The sequence below is a fragment of the Gymnogyps californianus genome, chromosome 4, assembly GCF_018139145.2.
Source record: "Gymnogyps californianus isolate 813 chromosome 4, ASM1813914v2, whole genome shotgun sequence".
NCBI classification, from domain to species: Eukaryota; Metazoa; Chordata; class Aves; order Accipitriformes; family Cathartidae; genus Gymnogyps; species Gymnogyps californianus.
In genome coordinates this window covers 58524800-58546466 of record NC_059474.1, presented here as the reverse complement: position 1 = coordinate 58546466, position 21667 = coordinate 58524800, and the positions used below count along the sequence as shown (strand labels likewise).

Here is a 21667-nt window from a genome sequence, read left to right as displayed (position 1 = left end):
AAATATATATAAGCACTCAGTTTGCAGATCCAAAATACACAAAGTAAAAGAAGGCTACCGCTCAGCTGAACTGGAACTCCAACCCTCATGCCCACTTGCTCTGCAGTATTTGGATAAAAGGCAGGATTTGCAGCACTCCTGCCATGAACAAATCCAGGCTCTGCTAAGCCCCAAGGAAATAAAGTTGCAAAACAGAAGGTGCCTCACAGAGCCAGACACACCTATTTGTTTACACAGCACAGACTCCAATTTCAACCCCCCGAAGTACTCAACTACAGTAGTAGCGTAGTGCGTAAAAACGACACTTAAAATGAATAGCCAGTAAATAAAGCCAATTTACAGGACTCTAGAAAGCATACGGAAGCTTTCACCAGCTTCCTAGCTTAGTTAATAAAAAACAAATCTATGTCCTCGGCCCTTCAGAATAGAAACCACCTCTTCAATATGCTTCTACAGCACCTAGCAGAAGGAGGCCCTCAACCAGTAATTGAAAATGCCAGAAAATCCCAACACAAATCATGAGTTCTGCTTTTAAATGCTGTATTGGGAACCTTCTGTCCAGGTGACAGCCTGCCACTGCAGGATTTTTTTTTTTTTTAAACAATATGACATTCAAAACGTTATTGTTCAAGGCACCGTAATTTACACGTACAGATTAGCACTGCACTTAAGAAAAATCCTAACAAAACAACTTACTGCCTTTCCATCGCTACATTTGCCAGAGTGAAAAGAGACTGCCACCCAGTGGACTACAATCAAGTACATCAACTGCAAGCCATGACATTCAATACAGAATTGTTGAAAATTTTATTTTTAAGAAAGTGCGGTTATTTTTAGGATTTTTCTCATTAATATAATGTTTCAAATACATAAATTCACTTGTCATTCTGTCCTGCACCTGAAAAATCAACATTTGCATGAAGGCACTGTACACATAAAGCTTTTCAGAATTATAAGAAAAAAAAAATCTACCAAATCAAGCTTTCACCAGAGAAATAGTTAACTAGTGCAATCACTCAGTTCAGAGGTGGGTTACGTTCTAAATGCAGCTTCTGCCATCCTTGGAAAGGTTTAAACAGAATTCACCTGTAATATAGCAATGCTGAATAGCATACACAGATAGTTTAACACCTCTTGAGGTTTGGAGTTCATTTGTATTTGTAAAATCCTTCTCCAGTCTTCTTACCCAGCTTCTTTTCTTCTACCAGTTTATTCAGGAGTGGGCTGGGTGCAAAAAGAGGATTGTTGGGCTCTAATGAATGCCATCCTGGAGGAAGAAAAGAAGTGCATGAATTAGTAACAGTTCTGTTTATAAGCAAAGATAATAGAGATCTGCATCTCCTTAGAAAAACATTAAGAGGTCAGAAAACTGAAGGAGGTTTGGAACTTATTCTAGACTCCCTGAGACCCTTCAATACAGCTTCATAAAGCACATATCAGTATTGATGATTATGAGCAAATCTAGCAATTAGCCTTCAGGCATAGTCTACTCTGAACACTTTATAATCTCCAGGACTGAGGATTTTTAGTACTTTAAAAAAAATTAAGGAGAACTTTTAAAATATAGTTAAGTACAATGAAATAAAACAAAGGCTATGCTGAAAAGAAATTCAAGTGGAAAGATATTCCAAGTTGAATTTCTACCTGCGAAAGACATGGTCAGTTAGAACAATATAACACTACTCCACAGTACTGGCTAAAAGCAAAAGAGGTTTCATTGCAGATGCCATTTTGAAAGTGACATTCTGCCTCGACAATATTTAAGCTGCTCATTCAAAATAAATGCAACAACCATCAACAAGCCGTCACCAATTATGTCTTTTTTTGTTATTGTACTGACATTCATCCACTTATCAACTGCAGTGAAAGGGAAATGGTATACTTGCATCTTTTAAGGTATTTACTGGGTTTCCTATTAATTGAGAATGAAAACATTGCTGGCAGAAAAAGGATAGAGAGTCTCAACATTTGTTGCTTTTCATCAGAATTTCTTACCTCCAGTACATGTCTTTCTTCCCACTGATTCTTTTTAGTTACAGAAAGTTCCACTAATATTATTATTATTTTCCACTGGAACTTGATAAAGTCAGCAAAACCACCACTGTTCTGTCCCCATGTACATAGGGTACAGGCATACAGTACAAATACTGTACTCATACAGCATTCTGAGCTGAATTCTCATTCCTTTCTCCTCAACATTTAAAAGGCTGTGCCATAAACATTCAGTTTAAACTAATTAAGAGCCAGATTTTCATTAGAACATTAATCTACAATTTAGCTAAAGAGAGGAAAAATAGAAGAAAATAAGCATGCAGTACCATCTATAATGTATTTACTGGTATCCAACCCAACATAGTCCAGCAGTTCAAATGGACCCATGGGATAGCCAGCCCCAAGCTTCATAGCAACATCAATATCTTCCTTTGATGCATCTCCTAGAGAAAAGATTGACAGTTTGATGAACAGAGTAGATTCTGCATCTGCTTGGCACCACTTATAAATAATTAACAGGGTGTTATTTCACCCTGGTGAAGCTCTTCACAGAAATATCTGCATGTTTCAGAACCACAAAAACTGGAGTATAAAGCTGAATCTCTCACAAAAAAAAAAAAAAAGCACCCTGCAGGCCTGCTTTCCATTTTTCTAGCTTCCTCTTGCATTTCAATATAGATCACTATGCTATTGATGGAGCCACAGCTACTGTGCTCAACCTATCAGAAAGACTAGAGGAAGAATTGGTCACTGTGAAGAATCGAGCTTCTTTTAGAGGCAGCTGAATAGTGTAAGGAAAGATCTCAATTTCAGCTTCATGAGATCAGCAGCAGCTTTTGAATGATGTGTAAGACAGAGCTACTCTTACTCTACAACAGCCAGAAGGCAAGTGATATCCAGCTGATGGACAAGGGAGGCACGGGGAGGGGAGCGGTAGCAGCTGAGTAACACGCTTAGTTACAGCAACTTTCACCAGAGGATATCCATCAGCATCAGAGATGGCAGATAGGAGTGACCTGAAGAGACTGTGCAGGTGCAGTTACATTTGTGAATTCCAAAATTATTTAAAAAAAAAAAATCAAAATTATCAGAAATTTGTTACTTCTGCTTCAGTCTGTGCCTATAAAAATACAAATCCTGCATTGCCACACTGTCACAGTTAATATTCACCTCATTCTTTTACTGGGAATGCATATTGTATACTGTCATGAAAGCAGATGCACCTCTACTGCTTATTTCTAATATATATCTTGATAAAGGCAGTGCACTGCTTTGCAGATCCTACAAAAAGGACGAAGTTAAACAAACCCCAGAGGTACTTGTTAAGTAATCTCCATGCTCGATGTGTACAGGCATTCAGGGTGTCCAAAAGCTTGGCAGACATAGCCTATGCAATTTATACACCTAAGATCAGAGAATCTTAGAAATAAATTTTCAAAATCTCTTGTAAAGGCAACAACCTCAGTGAAAGTTCTGTATGAAGTAATAATTTTTATATATCTCCTTTCACTCTTTAAAGCTGACAATTTATTTTTTTTTAAACCACATTTTATTTCTTAGAAACTGGGAAAAGTAGCCTTACTTAATTCTAACATAATTTCAGTTCCCCAAATTCAAACACACGTAAATCCTCAACTCACTTGAAGTTGATGCAGATGTAAATATTTCCTTTATCAACAGATTTGTCCCACTTTGTTTGTCAAACTTGGGACTTGGCCACTTGACAGTATACAGTAGTGTTACAACACAAAAATAGTAAAAGGGCAAACAAGGATTGTACTCCTAGTTCATACTAGTCTCCTATTATAAAGCAGACTCCCATAGAAACTTGACTGACTGCTTTTTTGGTTTTCCACTAAGAATAGGGCAGTACAGGCCACCATACATTAATATTTATAATATTCCCCCTGTTTAAATCACTGTTAATATACTAAAGGTATTTTGCCTATGCAAAAGCACACATTTAACCCAAGGAGATTTTGTATAAATAAAGACTCAAGGATGGACCCAATAAAATGGTATTTCAGTGCTTGGGGTTGCCAGGAAAAAGACCCAATTTCATACTAATGTGGATGACAATCTGGCTCAAGTGTCTACTCTGAGAATTAATGCAAAGGATATGATAAAAATTTAACCTGATTCAATAGAAAATATGAATTCAAAGACAGCCATCAGGCTTTTCAAAACATTAACCAGCTTTTTAAATAGATTTCATTAGAGTTAAAAATTCATAAATGAACTTTAACAAGTTTGGAAATCTCATACTGTTGAACAAAATACAAACAGAATAAAGATTAAATCAAAATATTGTTTTGCGCAGGCATAAAACAGTCAATTTTAACATACAATCTCAGTGACTGTTTTCTTCTACATTTAATTAAAAGTTCTATTGTCTCCTGAAATATGCATAATGAGATATGTCACTTAACAAAGGCACCTCTTTTACACACAGTGGAACACCCATATACTTTATTTAAAATTGTGACTTTTTCTAAGAGAATAATGCCCCCTCGCATCCATGCCTTTGCCTTTCAAGTCACTAAATTTGCTCTTTTCTCCCTTTGAGATGTAATTAGGTACATCTGTTGATGGATAAACAAGTAGTGTTGGTTTATATTTTTTTTGCTGGAGATCAAACCATCCCTTCCATGTGCTATAAAAGAGATTTTTAATATTTAAAGCATATTTGGTGGAATGGTGATGATGGAGTGCTTTCATCTGTAAAAAAGCAGTGATTTCAAAACCAAAATGTTTCAAATTACATTCTTAGTAGCACAGCGCTATGAGCAGAGTACTTGAAATAAAAGCAATTATACTCCATAATTTCCTCTTTATCCACTACATTATTGGCTTGTTTCCTTTGCAAAACAATTATCAATGCTTTGAAAAATTTAGTGGTTCCTTGGGGATTTGTGATTATTTCTACTTACCCTCACTATTAACATAAAAGACGCCAGCAGAGAGAAGGGAGTTTCTAAAAAACCTATGTCTAAAAAAGGACATAGAAGAGGAACAGGAGGTTTTATGGAGCGATAGTTGAGCCCAAATCACTTGTATGTTAGTACCATAGTGTGACACTGAGTATTATAGTACTTACCTCACCTGAAAATTGGTGTTTTATTTCACAAGCCCAATGTAAGTGAACTCAGGAGAACTTTATAAATGGTCCCATTACAGGATTTTCAACCACTTTCATTAACGTCTCTTGGGATGGAGAGAGGGAGGTTCCTGATCAGTTGGCAGAGGATATTTTTACAATGGCACTACACTCACCTTGTCATTTCCAAACCAGAAACATTTTCCACCACCAGAAATTTCCCACACACATTAACTAGTACCTCCCAACTCTGCATACACTGACATTTCAAACTGAAGAGAAGGTCTTTCCAACTATACATACTGGCTCATATTAGATGTTCACTATTCGCTTCCAGCCTTTAAGGTCTGAAAGTTTTGACGGAATCCCAAGGCTTTTCTGAAGGAATATAACATTTAGCATTGTTATACGTCAACATTCCCTGAAGTCAATATCCCAACAAGTACCTCTCTCAAAAAGTCGAACAGCTTCCATCATATATGGCACCAAGAGACGGTTTACAATAAACCCTGGAGTATCCTAGGAAAAGAAAAAAAGGGATTCTAAATAAACGTTCTTTACCAGTATTATACTCAAACGCTACATGACAAATTAAACAAGTGGATGAAGACACTTATTGAATAATCAACTTCTGGTACTCTCTAAACTGTATTTTTCATCTGATTTATCTGCTCAATATTAAAACACAAAAGATGAATTTCACAAACAAGGAATGGCACATAAACATTCATCACGACTGAGAACAATAAGGCTACTACAAGCCCACCTCAACTAATCTTAAAAGAATTTAATGTGGCCAGTTGGCAAATACCTTTTCTTCAGCAAAATTCTGGTGATACAATTTCCTGAAGGATAAGAGAAGAGCAGTTCTTCCCTAACAGTTTTTTTGTGTTTTCACTACTAGAAACACTCCTGGCTAAATAGTCTCCTTCTCCCCCACTGCTCACTGGTAAACGATGCTTTTGAAAGTTAGGATCAATTCAACAGCAAACACCAATGCTATCAATGAAAAGATAAGATACATGCTGTCAGAAGAAGATAACAGATACAGATCTTCTTTTACACAAGCTTTAATCAAAAGCAACAATACAAAGAAAAGAGAAAGAGCTTTGCAAATATAGTATTATTTCATACACTACTACTGTTTTAGATGTTTATTGTTCATTCCATTTTGCCTCAATACTTAATCCAGAGAATTCCAAGCAACTTTTCTTCTACAAACAGGAATTTAAAAAAAAAAAAAAAGGAAAAAAAAAGGGGGTTCAGACATGGCGACTGCATTACTCTCTACCCAAGCTAATTTATAACAATAATTCATCATATATTCTGCACATTACATACTGCAAAACTGTGACAGAAACAGGGAAAAAGTCAACTAGGGCCACACAGCAATGTAGCAGTAGAGCCAGAATTAAGACGGTGAATTACTGGTAACTACTGGATTGCAGGCCCTTCTTTTTATGGCCAAATGTCTCCTGGGGGCTGTGAAACTCAAGGCAATAGTTTGCATAAAGCTACCCAGACCACAACTTAATGGATTTGGAAAAAGCGTGCTTAAGAAGTAGGGTGTTCCTCTAGAGAAAAAAACCAAAGCTGCGAAGCAATGAAGACTAATATGGGTCTAGTTACTGCAGTCTTAAGAAAAACTTGCAATGAGCACACACCACGGAGGACTCATCCAACTGCCTCACAGTACAAGAGGTAGCAGTCTTGTCTCTAGCATGGCTAAAGATGAACTTCTGCTTAAGCTCTCCAGTCCAGGCTTCTGCAGGACTGGAAAAGAAAAACCAAAAACTGTAAACCCTGATACTTGTGAGTTTTGCTGCTCTAGACAAGATGTCTAGAGTCACTCTACTTTGAGGAATTTGTGGTAAATGTGGGTGTTTTCTTTGTCAAAATGCTTTTAATAGGGAAGAGAAACTGGACAAAAAGCAGCCTGGAAATTCTTGAAGTGCTCTTGCATCTACTAAAACCTACCACCTTAAAATTAACAGTTTTCAAGAACAGACCTTCTGAACACTATACAATCAAAATGTACTCACCTTACAACTGACAGGACTCTTTCCTACTGCTTTACTGAAATCCACAAGCGATTCAAAAGTCTTCTGGCTGGTCATTGGAGTCTTGATGACCTGGGCAGAGGGAATGTAGGGAGAGCATAAGCACATTTATGAGCAGAATCTCTCTCATTTCCCAGTACAGCAATGATTAAACTGTAATCCAGAACACTATTCCAGAAATTCACAAAACATTTGTTTTGCAAAAATCAATTTCAGTGGATATATATGTAACAGACACAGAAATCTATTTTAAAGATAGATACAACATTTTGCACATTTTGAAATTATGTGTTACTTTAAGACACTGTCCCACTCAGCCAGTATGGATGGTAAAAGGGACCATCCTTTGGAATCACATTTAGAGATTATAGTATAACAAAACAACTTTAAAAGCTACATAGTATTTGTTGCCTTGGGAAACACGATGGCATCACTCTAGAGAACCATATTAACAGACATAGTTCCTGATATAAAGGGTTGTAACATCTACCCTGTGCCCAATGTAAACATGACACAGACGTTTAATTCTAAAGAAAATTTAAAATCTATCTTTCAAATTTGTGACAGCCTCTTAGCTTTTGAGTAGTATGTTTCCATGTTGATTTTCTTCAGAATTGAGACACTTGTCACGTAATATTTTCTATACTTCACTGGAGTTTGGATGCTTTAAGTCATTTATTAGGGACCTAACCTGCCTCCCCCCCTTAAAAAAAAGAAGAAAAAAAAAAAAAGACTTGCAGAAGCTGAAGGGGTTGTGATATTCGTGTTGAAACTGACCTCCATGTGCAGCAACTGAAAACTGCTATACATATGCAGTTAAGGCTGACCTCCTTGTTCATACAACTAAGTCACATAGAGATTTCCCCCCATCCTAATGACTGACGTAAGGCCAACACAAAAAAACACTGTTAGGAGTGAGGAAAAGGCTTGTTTCTCAGCACAAAAAAATAGTGTTCTTTTAGTTAGATATTAGATAAAAATATCTGAGATACTTACATAAGACTGCAACAGTTTCAAGAATGAGTTTTTAATATACACTTCAGAATTTTGAAACAATAGCACTAGCCTTTTGGATTATTAGAGAAAAAAATCCCCTCAAAGCTACGTTGTTCTGAGCATGAGATCAACAAGCTATGAAAAGAGTAGATAAGACTCAAAGGCACTGCAGATTTGTGACCCAAGAAGGACAGCCTCCATGACTGGCAATTTCAGTAATATCTTTCATAGTTTGGGCAATTCTCTTCATCTTCCCCCGATTATTTCAAACTGAAACATCTGTTTTACATAGAAAATGTTGTTCTACAGTGTTTGTCAATGCCAATCCTGACTTACAGCAGTAGATCTGAAACAAAAGCAAAGCTTTAAAAAGTGTATTTATTTACTAATATTGGCACATTTCAAGATCAAGTCACTAAAAGCACAGCTTCTGTGTTTTAAAGTTCTTCAAATACTACTCATCAACTGGAGTGACTCTGGGGTAGGGCATTCATAAGTCAGGTGAAAAAAACCCACAAATTATAAAGACAGGGATTGCTCTGTTTTGTTTTTTACAAACTATGATAGATATCTTCTGTATTTTTCAAATCTCACAGAGGCTTAGTTTAGATTGCTACAGACTATGATTTGTTTTAGGCTTGAGACAAGGCATAGAACATTTCATCCATAGAAATAAATTACTGCCACCAAGTAGTTCTTAGCACAGAAATCAATAAAGCCTATGTTAGCCTAAGGAATTATGCTAAAGATTTCTGTTATCTCTGACAACACCTACAGAATTCCTCCCTTTCCTTCTTACAACATTTCCCCAGAGCATTTAGTCACAATACACAGGATGCAATACTAAACAAAAAAAAAAATCCACACGGGTACAGAAGTTAGTGAGAGAGAATTTGCAAGTGTTTGAGCCCTCATCAGACAACCACACTCTGAATCAAATTTGTTCATTTCAGCCAAAAGGTTCAAACATTTCAAAAGGGGGAGGAAGAGAATGATACATTCAAAGACACAGAGCAAGCAACTGCGTAATATGTATTTTAATGGGAAACAAGCAAAAAATATAATAAAGTGAATCTCAGGAGTTTAAAAGGCAAGCATAACATATTTGACGTGCTTGTCACCAAAGCAATACTAGAACTAATCACTCATGGGACAGAGGAAAAAGATTTACAGCATTTAAGTGCACAAAGTACATGAAACTTTGGGCAGAGCGGCCAAAATGCAAAGTTTATTTTCGCTTACTCAAGAGTTTGTAAGTTCTAGCTGATCAAGGTCAGCCATAACGGGGGAATGTGAGAAAAAGAAGAGACCTGTCATTTTTTCTGCAATGTGACCTTTACTTTGGAGGCTCAGATAAACTCTTATATCAGATTATTTCTTATTCTGCTCTGCATTGCATTATTATTAGAAATTGCATGATGTAGCCAAAGAGAGTGTTTAGAAAAGACATCTGAAGAGTTATTTAAAACCTTCTTTTTACACTTCCTTAAAGGCTGGGAAATACTGTAATACTTCCAGACAAATAATCTGGAACATTGAAACAAACATGACTGACTTTGTTTCAAAAGTCACAAGGCAGTAAGATTTCACCTCACGTAATTTTCTATCGATTTCTACACTGTTAACAACCAAATTCCTCTGTCAGTCATCAAATGATTTTGTTTAAGCTATCAGTAGTTCTTACTAATCAGCTTGCCTGCACGCCTGAAGTGATCACTATAAACAGCACCTCTGTTGGCAGTTCAGTGGAGAACTTCGGAGCCTTGAGACTGAAGGAGTTACCTCTGTCTCTTTAACCTGCCCCTCAACAGAGACTGCACCATCCTCTTATCACTATAGGTAGCTTATTCCGTATCAGAAGAGCTCCAAACTGAGATCTACTCTTTCATCTAACTGAATTCTCAGTGATGACAACTGCATTGCTGTGCTACAGTGGTTATTATGATGATAAGACACTCACCTCCACAAGCTTCATCATAGGCACAGGATTGAAGAAATGGAGACCACCAAATCGGTCCTGCCTGGTGGTTGAGTTAGCCAACTGCGTGATTTGCAAGGATGAAGTGTTGCTTGCAAATATTGTATGCCTGGAAAAATGAAACATATGGATTGCATAAATGATAGCTATTTTTCTGACAGTAGGAGATTGGTGCACTAAACATAAATAGACATCAATTGGCTAACCATCCACAGAATTCTCAGAAATATCCCTGCAGATTACCATGGTCCTTTTGCTGAGGTATAAGTACAGCAATGATGAAATAACCACTGGAAGGGCTGTGTGAGTTTCTGACTCCCACATAAGTATGCTGAATACTTGTATTAGGTGACGGAAAAAAGACTGTAAGTAGAAAATTTTTGTTAACTCCCCAAATCTATTCCAGGTAATTCCTTCAGCAATCCTGGAAACCCAATGGCATTTTTTATTGCTAATCATTTACACATCTCTGGAAACTCAATCATTTGTCATGTCAAAAATGCACTTTGGAGCCTTAAGAAAAATTTGAATTATTTTTTTTTTTTTTTAAATGATCAATGGTAGATGTGATGAGCAAACCTGCCACCAGAGCAAAGAGCTGATGGAAAAAAACAGAGAAAAGATAAAAACTGCCACGCATAGGACACTGCAAAGGATACACAAAATCACAAGAATTTTAAGACACATATGAAGTCCTCTTCCAGACATAAACCAGATCTACTAATTGCAATTTATAATGGTTTGGGGTTTTTTCCCCCCCAGAAATATCTCAGAACCTCAACAGTCCTGCTATATTGACATCACACTGAAAACTTACAGAAATGGCTTTTTCTTCAAACCACAAAAATCAGAAACTAAATTAGAGATGAAATCCTGCCTTCCATTCTGAGCTGTATCCCACTGACCTTTCAAAAAGTTATCCTACTGGACTCATCAAATGTTAATCTATATTAGTATTTTGCTTACATTTCACTAAGATATAATTGAGCTTCACAACAGAGCTTTCAGAAAAGTTATGTCCAAGTCATGGGGACGTCTTGTAGTGGCATTAAAAGAAAACATTCGTGGATAAAAAAAAACCACACTGATTTCCATTTTTATTATGTTTTCTCAGTTTTTGAGAATTTGTTACGGAGAAGGAAATAAAAAATCCTGAAAATTCCTGTTTACACTTCTTACAAATATTCTTTTTTTATTTCCCCACCATAAAGTGGGCCTTATATTGTTCTGAGGTGAGGTACTAAAAAGAGTATTCTGTATTTCATAGTTTTGACCTTGCAAGGTCAATGCATCCAAAAGACACTTATCTCCACTGAAAATCTGCCACTCTATACAAAGAATTCACATATTCATATAAAAATTAAGCACATTGATTTGTGAGATGTAATCATTGCTAGGTTTGTATCTGGGTTCACTTAAAGTAAGAGATTTTACCTCAGCATCACTTCTGCGGGTGAATACTGTAGCCTCACATAACATAAAGCCTTGGGAAAAAAAGCATTAAATTTGTATTGTGTACGAGGGCATTTTATTTACACTTTCTGCTCTGACCAACCAATTGATTTAAAGTGAGTTTAAAATAGAATTTACATGACTCTGTGACTTATAATTACATAATGCATGCTTCAGGTGACAGCAGAGTTGGAAGGCTTTTGAAAGCAACAGTGCTAGTGAAGCCCTCGTGATGCTTTTCCAGGCACCAGTGTGCTTTCTCTTGGTGCCATCTAGTGGGTCAGGGGAAGACATTAAAAACGGAGTCCAACACGAGGGAAACACACCATCTCAATAAAACTCTTACAGTCCAGCTCCGTTACACAGTGAACACTGAACAACACTTCTTTTGTAACAGTTTTATAACACACTGATTCTAACACAGTGAACAGCTGAAAACCACTGGCCAGTTCCCAGCTGAGTTTCCACATCTAAAGATAAATCCAAGGCCAAGAGATGTTGACGGGCATTCCCTCCACCCAGAAATAATGAGAAGGCAAGTAGGCAAGAGCTCTTAAAGCGAATACCCAAAAATTCTTTTGTCATGTTCATTATGATGCTGTTTGGAAAAGTGCTGCACTGTTTAAATGCTTAAAAGCCAAAAAGAACACGGGGATATTCTACAAAAACCCTAGCCTGACCTTTGCAAAATGGAAACGTGAGACTGACTCAATTCAAGAAAAGGAAGACAGAACTGAAGAGTGGGTAGCAATGCTTTATCACCTGCTCTGAAGATGACAACCATGTAACACAGTAACAACTACCATATTAGGAGGATGAGGATAACACTGAGAGGAATATAACATACACAAGCAATTTTGCAAAGCTCTAAAAACATAAACTAGTATGCTCTCAGACTGATGGCATCCAAGAAACAGCACTCACCGTTTCACCTGGACAGTTAATCAGATGAAGAATACCCTGAGTTCCCACTGCTCTCTGAGGTTGCCAAACCCTCCCAGCTCATTACATTTTCACTGAAAACTTGAGAGAAATTCACTCCCCAACCCCGAATAAAACTTCTCTTAATAAAGAATAGCTTTCCCACCCCGCTCCATTTATAGACCACTTTCAGAGGAATTCTAATTCTTTTATACAGAAAAAGGAAGAGGAATTAAGTTAATTGTGGTTTTGTTTTTTAATGCAACACTTTGGTTTTGTGCTGTCCCCAGACTTATCTTCATTGGAGAGGACATCATAGTGCAAAAATGGGAGACAAACATGTAGCTGTTGCATCTGAGGAAACACATGAGACATGGGACACAGTAGAAAAGAAGAAAAATGCAAGGTTTCACACAGCTTATGTTCCAAACGCATAATTCATCATCTCGTCTGAGCAACTGTAACACACAGCCCCTTACATTTCGATCAGCTATCAGCTACCCCCGTGGTAAGTCCCGACATTTGAATTAACACAAGTCCTCCCCTCCTCAGAAGCCTGGTCTTTCATGATCTCTGCCTGTAACATACACTTCACAGTGCCACCAACGCCCAGGGCCCCACAGAAGCAAAGCTTCTCCTGAGCCTCAAAGTTATCTTTAAACAAATCTTGTCTTCGTTACCAATCAACCACAAGTCCACCACCCCCACTAAGCTGGCGCAACAGTTAGTCCATATAATAGTTTTAGAAATTTTGAAACATTGAATCTTAGCGAAGGCTGCAGGACGCCTGCACTGACAGGGAGAGCTTTCCATTCCACCGCAGTGCCGTGCGGGATGAATAAAGCCTACTGCTTCCTGCTAACGCACAGAAAAACACTCACTAGACATTTCTGCCTTTCCCCATGCTACTTAAATGATCTGCAATGTTATACACCTCACATAATTACAAATTACCCTTTGTATCTAATAGCTAATATTTTAAACACTTGGCTACTACGTTTCACTATTTTACTAGGTTTTCTTTCTTTTCATCTAGACTTTCTACACTGTAACCCATATTCTTCACCATTCACTTCCCTTTTCTTTATCCTACATTTAAGACATCTGTATATTTATCATCATTTCCAATTCTCCTCTTAAAAAGGAAGGCTTCTTGTCTAATGTCATTTTTCCCAACCCTGTAAAATCATGCCTTTTGCCACAGGAAGGAGCATATCTGAACAACTCCCAGTATCTTTTAACACTCTGTAATGTACAATTTGATGTTTCAAGGCAGCTATGCTTATAAACAGCTCAGTCTTATGAAAAATAGCCTCAGGTGTTCCAAATATACATATCATTAAATGAGGCTCCAAGTCCCTGTGCCCACTTTCCTTGCTGACTGGTTCTAGACAGTTTGCCATTTAGTACACTCTAATTTGCTCATTAGCTTTCTCTGCGGAATATGGACAAAGACTCAGGCAACCAATGGTCTGTTTTCACAAAATAAGCACAATCTAATCATGACAAGGTACCTTGATAATTGCCAAAGGCAGCTACTTACTTTTGGCTGTCAGATTAAGGGTAATGGCAAGTTACCCCGTGTTCAGTGCATGGCTGTTCGGGATCATTTATTGTCTTCAGAAGTACCAGGTAATTTTGATTACCGACCATATGAGACAGCTTGACAATCTCCCCAGGCTGAAGTCAACTAATGATAACATCTTTTCTCCCTTGACATTATATTCAAGCCGCAGCTCGCCTAGTTCTTTAGACAGTCTAGAATACCTCTTAGCCAATACCCCCAGATGTAACTGTACTAGTTAAAACCTCAACCTGCAAGCAGTCAAGGTCTTGTGATCCTGAGTCATCCATTACAAGGATCAAGCTTCTGAGACTGCATGCTCAGCTTAACAGCATTTTTGGGTTTGGATACAATTCAACAGTAACTTCCAACAGTTATCAAACACAGTTCAAAGAAAGTTCCAGGGACTGTAAGTAACTGAGGGCACACAAAGAAATTATGTACACTTTTACCTCACACACAATAACCAGCAATGAGCTATTTCCAAAATCTTGTAATACAAAGTAAACTTAGTTCACTTAAGCCACTGTTGAGCTGACTCTGACTTACGGCTAAGAGGCTGAGACTTCTTAAAACTTGTTCATGCCAGGCACGCTGAAAACAAGTATTTTATCATCCCAATTCCCTATTTAAATATGGGAACACGTATGTTAACCATACCCCATGTGTAGCAGCACAAGCTTATTCTACTGTTGTGCATCTGCATTTGGATTTAGATTTGAACTTGCTGAGTAGATGGACAAGCTCTATGACTAAACATACCCTGAAACACATCAAATGAAGCAATGCAACAAGTAAATAAACCTGGTGAATACACCTGAAAGTATTTGTAACATATGCACCTGGCACAACTATTCCATACCACATGACAGTCTGGAATTAGTCTAAGGGAGAAAAACTCCTGTTTTTTAAAAAGGCAGCTAAGAAAATGCAGAACTAATGGTGTAAGAATAAAAACAGAAGATACAAAGGTATCTAAGTTTAAAAATGTAACATGAAAAATACACATACTCAGGAGCAAACTTATCCAGCCTCTTGAAGAGTTCATTTTTAATTTTCTGGTTCTCCACAATGGCTTCTATCACCAGATCCGTGCTGTGGACCACTGCTACTGCATCTGTGCTTGTTGTGAGGTTCTTCAAGGTCTTCTCAATGAACTCAGCACCAGCCTGAAACATTTCCAAGAAGTTGCAATGTCTATATACAATGATTTAATTTATTTTTACATGAAAATCCCCTTATGTGCTCTGAAGTGGTCTTGAGCCCTCAAAAATTCAGGCAGTCTGCCACATTTCCAAATCAGTCAGAAAGTTCTAAGTATGTACAGATACAGTGCTTTCACTGACAAAATTTTGCTAGCCAATCAAATCTGCTTTGAAGCGAACAGGAGACTTTTGAATTCATTCTTTTAGGAAGACTATTTGCTGCAGTCCAACCTTCAGCATAAGTCTGAGTGAACAACTGGTTGGTCAAGCAGTAGTTTCTGAGACAACCTCGACTTGCCCTCCATAAAGAGGAACTTTTCCAGTTTCAAACCTTTGCATTGTTTTCATTCAGTGATTATCTGGTTTCACGCCTGTGAACAGGTATGTGCTAGTTCATGAATACTTCAGGAAATGAAATGGCCTACACTCACTATAGTTTCAGTGCAAATGTGGGGAAAAAATATTCTGTTTTCTGACTAGTAAATCTGCCAATCACTGACATAGTTTGTGAGGACAGAAATCAAACAGAACTGCAAGACTTTGAACTAAGGGTAAATGGAGACATAGTACAAGTAAAAACATACCTGCACGCTAGAATATAATGTCATATATAAAGTACAAGCATCATGTGGACAATTTTCTTTTGGATTAAAAGACTGCCCATAATTATGTATGTATGCATATTCTGGTTATCCTGGTATTACTATAATTTTTCTTCTGTACTCCCTCATGCAAACAAGCCCATTTTTCATTTCCTTTGTCTGCTGCATCATTCACGCTGGTAATCATCAATACCAGTATATATTATATACGTTAATATGTATCAAAAGAAGAATTGAATCTGCTGTGGAATTTAGAGAAACAAGCATAGCAAAAATAACCCTTAGGATATAAATTTAGATACATCAACTGCTCCACAGTGACTTGCTGTATGTAAGTCTTACTCAGTAATGTAAACGCAAAGTATCTTACACATCTAATACATCTAATTCATGTTACTCCAGGGTAGTTAAACTTGCACTCTCATTTCCTTTGCAGTAATCCTGTGCCTAAGTCTTGGGGGGGGGAAGACTCCTTACTAAGGTATTAAGACAATTTTGTTACTATTCTCTTTTGGACAAAATCAGTGCATTCCCAGGTAAGTGCTCAAACATAGCTGGCTATTAAGTTAGGATGAATAATTTGGCACCATTTCACATTTAGCATCTGTTTTAAAAGGTCACCAAGTTGTTTTAAATCTTTATGTCAAGGCTGAAGTCTACAAATGGAAGAAAATAAGGTAAGACATCTTTCAACCTCCCTGAATCAAAAAAAGAAAATCCAAGTTCTTCAGCACACTAGAAAAAGTTTTCTTTTTAAGCCATTACATTAACATGCTCTATAATGCATAAGCGTAAACAATATCAGAACTTCAGTATGGCAGTTTTTATTCTCCGAAGTTTTCCTAGAGGAATAAAGAAGAAGATGTCAACCTCAGGCTTATCCGCAAACTTCTTCTTTGTCACTCTCTTCAAACTCTCTTCAATTCCTTGTGTAGACTTTTTAAGGATTTCATCTGACTGGTCTACTAATACCACAGTGTGACCACTGGCTGCTGCAACCTGAAAGTTAAAAAAAAGATTCAACATCAATATCATAAAACAACCAACCATATTGATTTGTGCTGGGGCAGACAATACACTAGGCAATGAATTAGGCAAGAGAGAGCTAAAGAACATTGAATCAAGACTTATGCACTTTACTAGAAAAATCATAAAAACCTGCACACCGTTGGGGCAGAGGGGAAGGAATAAAGGTCTCAAACAACTTGAGGGAAAAGGAAGAAGAAAACCATTTTTCCTCCGAGCTGTCTGCAGAACGCTACCTGCGCCTGGAGTCAGCTGAATTCTGTGGCTATGGCTAGAGAAAAAAAAAAAGAGCATGCGGCTTAGCTGTGATCCTTGGATCTTGTAAGGAAAAAGGGCTGTGGAGACCAAAACTGGAATGCTGGCAGGGTGAGCGGGTGGCATAAGGGATGGCTAACCCTGTGTTCCTGGGACATAGCGTAACGCAACTCTGCTGTTAGGCCATGAGCATGTCCCTGCAACAACAGGAAGGTGACAGAGAGCTGGGAGTAGCAGTGAAATGTTTGCCACTCCAGGACTCTGCACAGACCTGAATGGCCCGCAAACTCCCCTTACTACGTACTTGGTACAAACCAGCTCAGCTACAGACAGCAGTATTGGGTTGTCTTTTTGGTTGGCATTCAATTAATTTCAAACATACAATGTCACTTTCTCACACTGCAAAAGCCTATTAAAAATCAGCTGTTCATTATCTGTTACTTCACTATTCATTAATTTATGTTTCTGTTGTTAGTTAGCAACAGCCTATCTTCATTTTCAGAATTCTTGAACTAACAGAGTTGTAATATAATAATTATGGAAAACAGATGTTAAAACATGGCTCCACTGACTGTTTTTAAAGTCACACAATTTAGGAGCTTCCCTTTTGCAAACTTTTACTTTACATCTAACCTTGTACCTGGAGACTAAAGATTCTCCTGTGCCTACAAGATCTACTCCAACAAAGCTAGTTGAAAAGAAAAATACAGAGATATCTCCTGAACAAAAGCATGGTGCTATTCTCATCCAAGTCATCTCACTAATCCTGCAAATAAAGAAATGCCAGACTGCCTCTGGACAGCAGCAGTATAGCTTTAACAAGGTGTCAGTCTGCAGCTGGACATTTCTTTATCCATCTTTTTTTTTTTTTATTTTCACTGTAGCCATTTCATAAAAACAACTGAATCACAAAAAAATGTTTAAACCAAGCTTGGATTGGCACTTCTAACACTTCATCTGTTGCTGATCATTTGCAATAGCAAAGCAAGACCCTCCACTCTTCAGAAGAAAAATCAATACCAAGCACATTTATAAGAGATGCTTCACTGATTATCCATTTATGATTACACCATCATTGACCAGTTGGCAAAAAATCCTAGAAGAATCCACATCTCCCTTTTCCCGTCTCATTCTTACCATATTTACATGGACAGGAAAGAAGAAAAATGGCAAAAGGTCATACCATCTCCTTGCAATTCAAACGCACGCTCACTCAGACTCTACTATCCAATGATCTTAAGAATACTAAATAAGAAACACAAGAGCGCTAGGGAGTCAATTAATGCTTTTCTCATACAGAAGTGCTTTTCACGTGGCAGAATCAGAAATTATAAACTCCTGGCTTTCAGCCATACATTTTAGCAAAGGTTAGCTTCTCCTGACAGTATGAGAAAGCAAGGAAAGAGGAGAGACAATTTCTTAAGTGTTCTAAAAGGGAGGGAAAGCCTTATTAATAGGGTGCAGAGGAGACCCAACTCAGTGTTATAATCATCTCTGCTTTGAGATAATTTTGGATTCATAAATCGGAGGCAGATGGTCAGCAAAACAATCCTTGGTCCTTAACAGTGGTAGAAGACTGCAACCCCTGTTACTGCCAAATACCAGACATGTTTCTCTTGACAAGCAGCTCTCTGAAAACGTGCAGTCTAACAGAACATGCAGATCAGTTCACTTTCCCTGCAGAATTATAACCTTTGCATAGTGTTCCTCTTCCTCAAACATGAGAACAACTTACTTCAAAGCTGTTCTTTGATGGTTTCTTCAGTGGAAACCTCAAGCTCTAGTATCAAGGTACAGAGGAGTGTTTTTACCAGACAAGTTAATAAACAACTAGCTAATTCCTTAGCAAAAAAATAGCCCCTGTATTACTCCTGCTAGAGATTTGCCAGGAATGTGAGAAATCTTCAGTTCTGAGAAGGAAAACCATTAATTCATTAAAATGGAGAACTGCTATTTATGAACTCCAATCTCCCTGTCAGTTTCTGCTTGGGGATGCCTGCATGCTCCAGTTACTCTTTGTGAAGTTTGTGAGCTACTCTGTTATCTTGGGCAACAGATTCTTTCTGTGAATTAAGTAAATATCTAAATCTTAAATCACTGACAGGACTGTTCAGTTTTCTGTCCCAAATCTATCAAGTTAAAGATGACTTGAAAGCCAAAGGCCTGAGATTAAACACTGGGAAAATAAGTCCTATTTAAATATTAACCACTTCATAATTCTGCAGGTGACTGACAGCTAATTGTTCATTTTAGCTGCTGTATTCTACTTCAATATCTTGTAAAATGTCACTTGATCTGCTCCCTTGGCAAGTTAGAAGAAGCCTCTTTCTTGGACCAACATTTTCCAAATATTATTACACACTGTCTGGTTTACAAATAGTCCACACATTGTCTTATGAATCACCTTAAACAATTTAAAACATTGACCTTGGTTCTTCTTGCCTACCCGTCTGACCTGAAGATGTGTGGATTAGCAAGAGAAGAAAAAGTTTGAAAGTTGAGCAACCGGACAGCAGCGGTGCAGCAGGACTTTCTACTCCTCCGCAGCAATAAAATCAAAATTCGCAGAAGTCTGCCAACACGGCAGAACGGGTGCTTCCCTCCACGCCCCCAGCAGCCCTCGTCCTCGGGGTGTGATGAACACACGCTGCCCACGCTAGCTCCCCGACGTGCCTGGCACAGGGCAGGCCGACGGGGCGAGACACAGAGCATGCTCCAGCAGGTACGCCTGTCCGGCTGGTTTATGGACCAGGACTGTCGGACATTGCTGAGCATACGCCCCTCCAGTGCAAGAGCAGCCACCGCTTCTCACACAAACACAGGCTGAAAAAAGCATAGCATGAAAAAATTTGAACACAAACTACAATATATTCAGAAAAGCGGTTACTGTTTTTATTGATATTGCTCCTGTCTTGCAACTCAGAGAGAGTACTTGAGCGGCGACTCGACTCAAGCAAGTTGGCAAGGCCGGGCCAGCAACTGGCACCCACACGTGACGCTCCTCAACGGAAGGAGAGCGGAGACTGACTGCTTCGCCTTCTCCGGCGCTCTCCCCTTCTGGCTGGGGGGCAGGTTAGAGCGCTACATCGGACCCGGGCTCAGCTTTAAGTAAAAAACCGAAGTGGAAAGCAAGAAGCGAAGGGGACGCGAGGCGGAGCCGCGCGGGGCGGCTGGAGCCGGGGTTCCCCCTGCCGCCTCAGCCCGGGACGGGGCCCCAGCTGGCCGCAGAGCACGAACGGCGGCCCCTGCCAGCGCAGCCTCTGAGGGAGCAGAGCGCCAGCACGATCCCCACCTCATCCGACCAGCCGGCGACGAGGCGAGCCCCAGCACCCGAACGAGACGTGAAGGGGCCCGCCCGCCGCACGCGCCGAGTAACGGCCGCCCAACGGCCGCCATGGCGCCGCCACCTCCCCGAACCCCCGCCCCGCTGCCGGGCCGGGCCGCGCTCACCTGGGCGATGCCGGCGCCCATGAGGCCGCCGCCGATGACCGTCACATGCTTGACGATCAGCTTCTTGGCGGCCGCCGTGGCGGCGGAGGAGGAGGCGGCGCGCGCGAAGTGGCGGGTGGCGAAGGCCATGGCGAAAGCGCGCGGCAGGGAGCGCGGAGCCAGAAGCGGCGGCGGGGGCCGGGCCGGGCCGAGGCGGGCGGGGCGGGGCGGGGCGGGGCGGGGCGGGGCGAGCGCCGCGCTCCGCCCCGGGGGGCCGCGGGGGGCGGCGGCGGCGGCCCCCGGGCCCGGCTGCCCGCCGCGGCGAGAGGTGCTTCGAATCCTTCACCTTCGCTGCTTTTGATTCCTTACGAGGAGTCAAGTAGCAACACCAGGGTCAGCACAACAGAAGGACTGCCGCACACAGTTAAAACCCCCGGCTGGCCCCTGGCTGGCGTTTGGCCAACGGAAGGCTTGATGCAGAGGCGGCTCCAGTGTCCGCCCTTGGCAGCGGAGGTCACTGCATTGCCTTCAAAACGTTCACGTTTCTGTTGTAGCAGCCCATTTTCTCAACGTTAGAAGCACCCCACAATAAGAGCATTTACACACTAGAAGGGGACTTCATTTTCAGGCTAGCACAAACTATACAGTAAACAAACAAACCAAAAATCCTTCCTTTATAAACACTAATAGCTGAATCATACCAGATGCAGACTGCCATAATTTTCCATTTAATTCCTTTATCGACAGAACGACCAGTGCTTCAAGTGAGAAACAGCGGCAGCTGACAACATGGCAATTATAGCGTATTCTACTTGAGTCAGCATCGGGGTAAACATTAAGCAACTTGTTTTCTTCAAACAAAAGCAGCAGAGTATTCTCTCATCTCTGCACTTTGTACCAAAAGCGCAATGCAAAAAATTCCCCCTTTCCTCACCCAGGCTCATCTGACAGCAGATTAGTCAGGAGCAGTAAGTGGCTGCTGGAAACAGCTTTACCCAAACAGAGACTTAGAGTTACTGTTCCTTGTGTATACAAACGACAGCTGAGCGGGTAATTAATGAAATTCGCTAAAAAAATAGTGCCGTGCCAA

General features: G+C 39.7%; 1 protein-coding gene across 1 annotated transcript; it reads right to left on the bottom strand.

Annotated features, from left to right (window-relative positions):
• Window positions 1-788: 788 nt before the first annotated feature.
• On the bottom strand, window positions 789-20727 carry HADH (hydroxyacyl-CoA dehydrogenase). Its single transcript, XM_050896063.1, has 8 exons — window positions 20599-20727; window positions 16738-16866; window positions 15072-15229; window positions 10106-10232; window positions 7132-7221; window positions 5536-5608; window positions 2319-2435; window positions 789-1267 (listed from the first exon to the last, which is right to left on the bottom strand). Exons 1-8 carry the CDS (start codon window positions 20725-20727, stop codon window positions 1149-1151), a joined length of 942 nt encoding a protein of 313 aa, XP_050752020.1. The 3' UTR covers window positions 789-1148.
• Window positions 20728-21667: the final 940 nt, after the last annotated feature.

Excerpts from the sequence above, each read along its gene's own strand:
- HADH (XM_050896063.1), bottom strand. The coding sequence starts at position 20,727 with ATGGCCTTCGCCACCCGCCACTTCGCGCGCGCCGCCTCCTCCTCCGCC. Across the intron at positions 7,222-10,105 it reads CTATGATGAAGCTTGTGGAG|GTCATCAAGACTCCAATGAC; the intron begins GTGAGTGTCTTA and ends CCCTCTGCCCAG. Across the intron at positions 2,436-5,535 it reads TGTTCGACTTTTTGAGAGAG|GAGATGCATCAAAGGAAGAT; the intron begins GTACTTGTTGGG and ends TCTTTTCTCTAG.